The sequence below is a fragment of the Fusarium oxysporum genome, chromosome 3 (genome assembly GCF_000149955.1).
Source record: "Fusarium oxysporum f. sp. lycopersici 4287 chromosome 3, whole genome shotgun sequence".
Lineage (NCBI taxonomy): Eukaryota > Fungi > Ascomycota > Sordariomycetes > Hypocreales > Nectriaceae > Fusarium > Fusarium oxysporum.
In genome coordinates this window covers 1,692,609-1,700,736 of record NC_030988.1, presented here as the reverse complement: position 1 = coordinate 1,700,736, position 8,128 = coordinate 1,692,609, and the positions used below count along the sequence as shown (strand labels likewise).

Genomic DNA, 8,128 nt, shown 5'->3' with positions numbered 1-8,128 from the left:
GATAATGAAAGCCGTCATATCGCGAGCGGCAATCACTTCATGGACTCGTTAGACAATAACACTATGCGAAACCATCGTCTGTTAAGGCTTACTGTCGAAATGAAAATCCCAAAACCTCTTGGTCAACTTCTCGATATCGTGCAACGTCAGATCTACCATGCGACGATCTTAGCCTAGTTCGCCGAGAAAGATAGTTGTACGCACCGCTATGTCGACACATCAATTTGGCCCTCTCATAGTGCAACGCCACGTCTACTGGCCGTGCGGGGGGAACAACATCATAGTCGCGTTGCCAAATCTCTTGGTCGAGGATCGTCTTAGAGTGGAACATTTCTCTCAGTAAAAATTATATCAACGACTCGATGCTTTCAGAACGATGGCAGACTCTTTGTCAATATGAATGGGTTCTTCGCAGGTATGTGTTCGTTGGTTGATAATGAATCTTACGAGGTCAGCCTCCACCGGCTTTTAGTAAGTACAGGTTTCGGCAATGTTTGACACATTCTAGGTATTGACATCATACTTGTCCAGCGCTCAAAGCTGGCGCTAAATAAACGTTCGAAAACAGACGTCGGTCGATATAGGCGCATCAGCTGTCAGATATGGGAACATGGGATAGGTTGGATGAATTCGCGATACTCATTGTCTTAGCCAATCTATGAAACGCCATTATCGGACACTCTTCCTTGGGTGGTGCATTAATGGGCGAGGATTGGCTCAAGGGGTTTCCAGTAATTTGAGCGCTTGGTAAATCAACCTGGAGCAAGATAGACTACATCGTTCAGTCCGGAAGTCTCCTTAGCCCTACCCCTAGCACGGCGCTCGGTCTTCTGAGGATTTGTCTTGCCTACGATCATCTTGCACTGGGGCAAAGATAAAAAATATCGGTAAGCTTTGCCTATGTTGGATCGTTACTGTACTGTACTGTACTGTACTGTACCGTGCCGTACTTACCAGAAATAATACAATGCAATATCAATCGGAATTGTGCCAATTTAGTCCTTAACGCAATCGACATACTGGTCTGTATTGCCGGTTGTGGTAGTCTGTTTCATATTTGCGTGGTCGTAGATCGCCTAGGATTTAGCATTACCTTTTCATATTACTATAATTGATGCATAATTAAGCCTCATTTATTCCAGCTCTGGTGGAAATGACATTCGTTTCGGGTCAAAGATGTATGAGCTAAGCTAGATATTGTCGAAGACGAGAGGCATAAGCCCCTACCCTAAGGTCCCGGACATCTCCCAATGGTGGTTTGTACTCTTAGGAGACGACGTTTAAATTAAACTTGGACAAGTCGCTCCCTCTGTTTCTCCGTTTAAGTGTTGTTGACTCACGCCAATGCCTCTTGCGGTGTTTTTTATGTGCTACTTCTGACTTGCAGGCCGCTGACGTCGTTATCTGTCTCGACGCTGTTGAATTGACCAAGACGAATCGAGATCCTAATGTTCCTCCAGATGCATATCGCTGATAATACTATTAAAGTCATGAGAACCAAGAGTTCTATGACTAGGTACGTAGCAAATCTTGCCGTAAAGCTACTGGTGTACCACACGAGAAGGCCAACCAAGATCTCGAGGACGACGAGATCGACCAAGAACAGAGGTGTTGACGTCGCAATGAGATCGAGCCTCTGAAAACAAGGTTTTGATCGGTGAAGCGTAATCCGGAGCATTATGGCGACAATGGCGGTCATTGTGGCGCTCATCAGAATGGCGACCACGGCGGAAGATTCTTCGGTCAGGCCATCAGTTCCCGCCACGGCAAGTGCTGTAAACGTGAGCGATATTGTGCCCAGGTTGGCTGTAAATAGCGAGATGTAGTTATAATGATGCGATAATCTTGCAAGAACATGTGTTGACGAAGGGCCCAGTTCTCTCGTTACTATCAAATCGAGGTGCTTGTCAGGCTCAGAAGATACAAAGCAGTATACTCTCGTCGGACTTACGTTGAAGCATTTCGACGTATTTTGACGATGAAGGCAGAATTTATTGCCATTGAGAATATAGGAGAGCCCAGCATACATGTATGCACTATTGTACAGTTTTGAGAATGCGTATTTTCCTCCTGCACAACAGACTTGCGCAGTGTAAAAGGCCCCACATAGTATGCACACTGCATTTCCTTGGACTGTATATGCCTGTATTGCAATAGAAAGCCGCCTACTTCATCATAAAGCAGACTTGGACTGTTTGGAGCGTGACCACTTCAGGACTAGCCCTCGTGCTTCGGTCTACTTTTGATGTATATCTCTTTTATGGCCAAAAGTGGGCTTATGCGGCAATTTGGTAGCCTAAAGCTGGTACTTGAACTGAGTAAGAGGTGGATGCTCGTACCTGAAAGCCCCACCTTATGTGTAAGAAAGAGAATGTTGTTGCAAGGAGGAAAATATCACTGTTTACTGTCATACTGTATGATTTAATCGACTTGACGTTCACATCCCCACGATGAATTTGGGACTGACCACATCAAAGGTACAGTCCCGGCCGAAATTAGAGGCCGCTTGCCTAATTCAATAAATGTAAGATAAGCTTTCGCGCGCGGGCCGAACCGTAGCCCATCTGGCTTACGACAGTGTACAGAGCACTGCAAAAACCGTGATGCTAATCCTGTCTCCTTGTAATGCCTGTCATTATCGCATACTGTCATCAAAACTGACCAATTATGGCTCACAAATGGTAGAAGTCATTTGATTACATGTGGACGCATCCAGAATAAGCCCTAAATTTCTGGCTCGAAATGACTTTCCAAGAGGCCAAATCGGAGCGCAGGACCTTGCTCTCCATGACGTCATTATGGATAAGCAATCGACAACGAAGGTCAATACCTCCCCTTGAACGAGGTCTATTCTGGATGTGGAGGGATGAAGAATTATTCATCATCTCTACTGAAATGAAAAGTGCTTGAGAACTACTATAATTCGTCGGTTATTATCCGGTCTAGGTTTCAATGACTGTTATTGTTGCCCCTACGCAAGTCAATGGTTCATCCACTCTAAAAGCAGAACTGAAATTGGCTTTAATATGGCGGCTACCACGCATGTGCGGTGTGAAAGATGAAGCATGCTCAGGAAGCATAGTCATACAGAACAAGACGTATCTTGACGTCATCAGCGCCCGGCACATCTGCCCCACAGTCACTGCTGTGCGGTCTTGTTTGTAAAGGGTCTGAAAGTGATGACTCGCTCTTCAATCCAGGAAAGCTATAGCCTCCAGCGTTCGGCCAGATAAGGCCCGGGCTGCCGCTGCGCATGCATATATGAGAAGACCTCTCCGTCGCCTGTGACTATATAGACTTACTTGAAAGCTTTTTTAATAAAACGTATACATTTGTACTTGCTAGTCGGCCATGAATACGATCTCGTACAAATTATGTGGCTGCGCGCAATCTTGCCAAAGTGCCAAGGACCAGGATGCCACTGACCCTTACATTCCATACCTACCTTCGTCAACCAATACGTCGGCCGATCTAATATCATCCAGGGACGTTGGAGACGTCTGTGGCTCAGGCCCAGGTGATCAGCACTCGTGGCTCATAAGGGCCAACAGTTGTCTGATAGAATGGATCTGTCCTGATTGCAAAAATCCGGAACAAGGCCTGTTTTTCGAATGCCATCATTGTAGACGCGTAAGATGTAGTCGATGTGTGTAGACTGGAGGTTACGCACGACTGGCGACCTTATATGCGTAAACCTTTACGCTGCACATTGATTTCCTTCTCTTTCTCTTTCCTTTCTCGTAGTGCTTATACTGCAGTAAGCATGCTCCGAAATCCAACAGGAGACGTCACACCTCGCTTTAATAATCCGCCAAAAGCCCCTGCATTCTTAGATGACATACCGTCAGTATCTCTGCATCAATTTGCTTTTATATCTAGCATCGAAGAAATTTATTCTTTACCACAAATGTTACCCTCCATCTCAATTCTACTAGACTTGGAATTCGATGAACTCATGGTTCCGAACATAGTTTGAATATATCGACGTCGACATCTTTGATCATAGCCGCGTTCAAGAAAACTGGATTTATTTATTTATCTATAATCACCATATCCACAATAAAATCTCTCAAATTATTAGACTGGTAATGCGAAACTCCTTATACCCTCTCATTTTGTGCTATGCTGCAAAACAGTACACGCGGCACATCCAAGATGAAGATCTCCTCAACTAGCGCGATGAAATATCATCTTTCGGAAACATACTAACGTTGACTGTTCTAATGTAATCCTGGTGAATATCCCCGATTGTCAAGTTCAGCAGATCTGTGGCTTCTAAGAGCCTGTAAAAGAAATCCCGGTGATATACGGCGTCCTCCCGCTGCTGTCTGGCTTCCTGCGCGAGACGTTCGTTTTCGTATTCCAGTGTGGCGATAGTTTCTTGCAACTGCACCCGGGTGATTGCGTCGTAGGCTGCACTCGTCTCCATCATGGAGAGCTGGTGGCTCAGTAGAGCTACGCGCTCAGTTACTTCGCCAGACTCCATTGCATCTACATTGAATGTTGGTACGCAGAATGGTGGTGGGCTTCCTGAGCGCAGTTGACTGCCTGCCAAGTTGCTCTTGGTGAATGACACGGCATAGAAACTTCTTCCCACTTCTATACAAAGCTTTTGGTATGCTTCGGTTTCGTGGTTCTCGAGATCCTTGGAAAACAAATGGGCTACTTCCGTCGTATACATCCAAGTGTAAGCATGACTCTGCTTTGTCGTCAAACTAACTTCGGCGGGTTCTACCTTGACACCAGTTCTGCTTTCTACTATTGTCAGGCAAGCAAGTTCTGCTCTTGATGGTTATGCACTAACCAATGTGTGCTGCAAGCCTATCCCTACATCTTCGTAAGAGCAGCCCATCCTCGCTTGCTTCTTGACTCATATCGCCGGCTGCTTTATGTAGATCGAGTCTCTGCATCTTGAGACTGGTGGACCGATCACACTTTGCGTATACACAAGGCGTGCCTATGGATTTCTTCTATATGGTATCTTCTGATTCGGCAAAATGGCTGTGGCACAAGTCGTCTTCTTATTTAATTCATAAGATGCCATGGGAGATGAGTGTAATTGTATTGTAGGATTCCACACACAGAAGTACGAATATAGCGGTCGTTGTTATGTTACAATACACTATACATTCTCTGAGGTCCTTTAGAGTCTAATAATGAACCATGACCGTCAAATTTGGAGGTCACTTTTTGGCCGCGACTGGCAGCGCAGCTAGATCTGATCAGGCGACAAGCTTGAAAGTTCACGATTCACTATATCTGTAATCAGACTCCTGGTCGCTTGTTCTCAACTTCTGGCCTCATACGATCCACCAACCCTGGTATTTCGTCTTTGCGATACCAATAGCCTGCTTATGACCCTATTCTGTGTGTCCTGCACGCCCTGCATCCAAAGAACAGTAGCCTTCAGAATGTCTAGCTCCCTGCTCATTTCCTCCATTTTCTCCTCCATACTAACATTTGGACCAAATGAGTCGCATGTCGGTGCGTCGTTCAATGCTGGCTCATATTTGCTAGAAGTGGATTCGGGCTTTTGGGCTTCCGAAAGTGGACAAATTGTTTGACGGGGAGTACCGAGCGACCCATGGCTCGACGGACTGCAATAGTCAGGCAGATCATGGCAATAATCCAGATTCGATTCCTTGCTCTTTGAGCTATGACCTCCGAAGTTAAGGGGTTCTTGAAGCATTCTGATCACCAGCTGTTCCACGACGGAAAGGGCGAGACGATGCAGTCAACTTCCCAAGCGAACCAGCCATATTTATAGCCATAACCGGAGCTGCATGGACGCCGTCCAGAGCTGAGTCTCTTAGTGTTTGACGGATCAATGTGATCGCTCTCAGGAGTTCCATTTCTGGCTTCTCTACATGGAAACAGGTTCAAGATAAGAGGTGCCAGGCGGGCCACTGCTTTACTCGACAGCATATTCAATTGATCTCATCCCCACCCAACCATCTATCCAATGGGGTCTGGGACGCTTCAGAAGTACAAGATAGACCCTCATGCCTCTTAGCGGCGAGATCAGAATAGATTACTGCTACGTAGTTGATTTGTATACTGTTCCTCAACCCTGCGACCACTCACGGTCACCCTCTTGGTCTGTCGGTATTTCAAAGCCAAACCCTCAAGGCTTCCGGTGCAAATGGGCGTTTCTATACTGCATACGTTGTCATATACTCCACTTCTTCGCACCGCCATGAAGCGAATCACGCTCCCGTTGTGGTGCTCGAAAGGTGTCATCACGACATTGACACATACTGATCTAGGTAACGGAGCATCTAACATAAGAAGATTGTCAGTATCACGTAAGGCAGGTGATGAATGAAACCAAGACATTCTTACTTTCTGGGGGCACTTTTTGCAGAGCACATCCACTTTATGCCTAGTCTTGTGACCTCCAAGCCAGGTAATGTAGATCATCAGGGTTTCTTCGCTATCTCCCTCGCAGCCGTCGATATGGAAAGGCTCATGTTCCCAACTACCTCGTGGAGGTTCCCATGCCAACTTTGCTGTGCGGCCTGAGGGGACAGTTCGATGGCGTTCATTCCTCCTGCCACATCCAATGCCACGCGTAGCGACCGGTGGACTTGGTTTCTTCTTCACAGACCTTGGGACTCTCTTCCGTCGCTTGGCGAGGCTTTCGAAATATTCTCTCACCAACATGTCGTCTTCAATTCTGTTTCCGAATTTCAAGGGTCAGCTAGGCAGAGCGTAGGGGCACGAAACAGGCACAACTGACTCGAGATTCGTCTGGGGCTCCCACGTCCACTCTTTGCTGCTCTCATGGCCTTGCCATTTCACTTGGAAATACACGCAGCCCTGGTATCTATCAGTGTCGTGCCAGCCTAGAATGGTAGAGGCGATGATGGCCTAAGCAAAAGCATTCGTATAACCTAGGTCGTCCCTGAAATACGAGGAGCAGAAGGTGAATAGCCAAAGGTTTAGGTGGCGCGCTAAACGCGACGAACAAGGTAGAAAGCAAACAATCAAAATTTAATATAGCCCTTACGTCTTCAGCAACGAAGTGATCCTGGATGGAATCCACTAAGTATCTAAATCAGATCAGTATGAATATAGCAGTCCAGGTTACATGATTTTAGAGAAGCTGTTGACAGACGTTTCACTTACATGCCGTCATTTTCATGGTTATCATCTGTTTTAGCCATAATGGTCGTTTGTCCAGTTTAAAAACACTTGAATACTGTGCTATAGAATACTTTCATCTGGATGAGAGTTGAGTAATCGGTAGGACAACACGGTATTGCAGAAAATACGATCATGAACAATAGAAAAGGTGATCATTGAGTCGAATAGAAAGAAAGAAGGAGACTATCCTGATTCTCTTAGTAAACAAATCCAAGACTGGAAGCAAAAATGGCCGTAGGATAGTAGTAGTACACCTGGATGGGAAAGGTCCCTGAATTGCCATGTGCCGATGCTTTACGTAGACAAGAGCCCCAAGCGGGCCCACAACTCGACGAGAAGATCCACTTATAGACAATGGAAGTAAAAGACTCCCGTAGCCATTTTTGGCCGGTCTAGGTTTTCTTTGTATTCTTGTATTCAACCCTAGACTACAGCTTCTATTGAAACATATTGCGCCGATTATATAAATATGAGCCCCATGCTGCTTCGTGCCCTGAGCCTGCCTTGCCATCTGCTTGCTTCCAATAGGCACTCCTGTGGTTGCACGATAACAGCCAAGTTCGCGTGCGCCATCAATCCAACTCTCGCCATGAACTTTAAAATCCTCGCGTGGAGCTTTATACTTATCCAAAGCGCTATGGCGCTGCCAATTTCCATCCATGAGCGAGAATTGTTAGCCAATCGAACAGATACAAAAGGCAAAGACCAGTGCGCGGAAGAGTTGAAATTCTCAGAAGGTACTTCGGATGCATTCAAAGCTATTGCTTGTCTTCTGCATTATTCCTCCCCTTGAATACAGGGGATGAAGTCGCCAAATTAAGTGTCGATGCTGGAGAGAAGAAAAAGAAAAGAAAAGCTGGGAGTGAGGAATCTTTTTTGTACCAAATGGCGAATTTTGACACACAACTGATATGTACTTCGTATATTCCGAATTTGGTCTAAAATAGAATGCTATTGCTTTGTCCTCGCCCTTACGTAAGAT

At 45.9% G+C, this 8,128-nt stretch overlaps 4 protein-coding genes across 5 annotated transcripts; 1 reads left to right on the top strand and 3 right to left on the bottom strand.

The window, feature by feature from the left end:
* Window positions 1-505: 505 nt before the first annotated feature.
* Window positions 506-2,247, bottom strand: FOXG_16117 (uncharacterized protein). 2 transcript variants are annotated; one of them, XM_018396202.1, is made up of 3 exons: window positions 1,952-2,041; window positions 955-1,887; window positions 506-898 (listed from the first exon to the last, which is right to left on the bottom strand). In XM_018396202.1, exons 1-2 carry the CDS (start codon window positions 1,959-1,961, stop codon window positions 1,364-1,366), a joined length of 534 nt encoding a protein of 177 aa, XP_018256692.1. In that variant the 5' UTR covers window positions 1,962-2,041; the 3' UTR covers window positions 506-898; window positions 955-1,363. The 2 variants fall into 2 exon arrangements, with proteins under 2 accessions (XP_018256692.1, XP_018256691.1); XM_018396201.1 differs by having other exon boundaries at window positions 955-2,247.
* A 1,103-nt stretch (window positions 2,248-3,350) lies between these two features.
* On the top strand, window positions 3,351-5,207 carry FOXG_22320 (uncharacterized protein; the record flags this gene model as incomplete). Its single annotated transcript, XM_018402722.1, has 2 exons — window positions 3,351-4,687; window positions 4,821-5,207. A coding segment is annotated over one exon (304 nt), but the record flags the coding sequence as incomplete, so codon positions are not given.
* On the bottom strand, window positions 3,954-4,910 carry FOXG_16116 (uncharacterized protein; the record flags this gene model as incomplete). Its single annotated transcript, XM_018396200.1, has 3 exons — window positions 3,954-4,021; window positions 4,207-4,491; window positions 4,805-4,910. 3 exons carry the CDS (start codon window positions 4,908-4,910, stop codon window positions 3,954-3,956), a joined length of 459 nt encoding a protein of 152 aa, XP_018256690.1.
* Window positions 5,208-6,239: 1,032 nt separating the features above from the next.
* On the bottom strand, window positions 6,240-7,428 carry FOXG_22319 (uncharacterized protein; the record flags this gene model as incomplete). Its single annotated transcript, XM_018402721.1, has 5 exons — window positions 7,129-7,428; window positions 7,010-7,052; window positions 6,740-6,819; window positions 6,343-6,676; window positions 6,240-6,278 (listed from the first exon to the last, which is right to left on the bottom strand). Exons 1-5 carry the CDS (start codon window positions 7,164-7,166, stop codon window positions 6,240-6,242), a joined length of 534 nt encoding a protein of 177 aa, XP_018256688.1. The 5' UTR covers window positions 7,167-7,428.
* Window positions 7,429-8,128: the final 700 nt, after the last annotated feature.

Coding starts and splice junctions, on each gene's coding strand:
- FOXG_16117 (XM_018396201.1), bottom strand. CDS start 2,029: ATGTATGCTGGGCTCTCCTATATTCTCAATGGCAATAAATTCTGCCTT.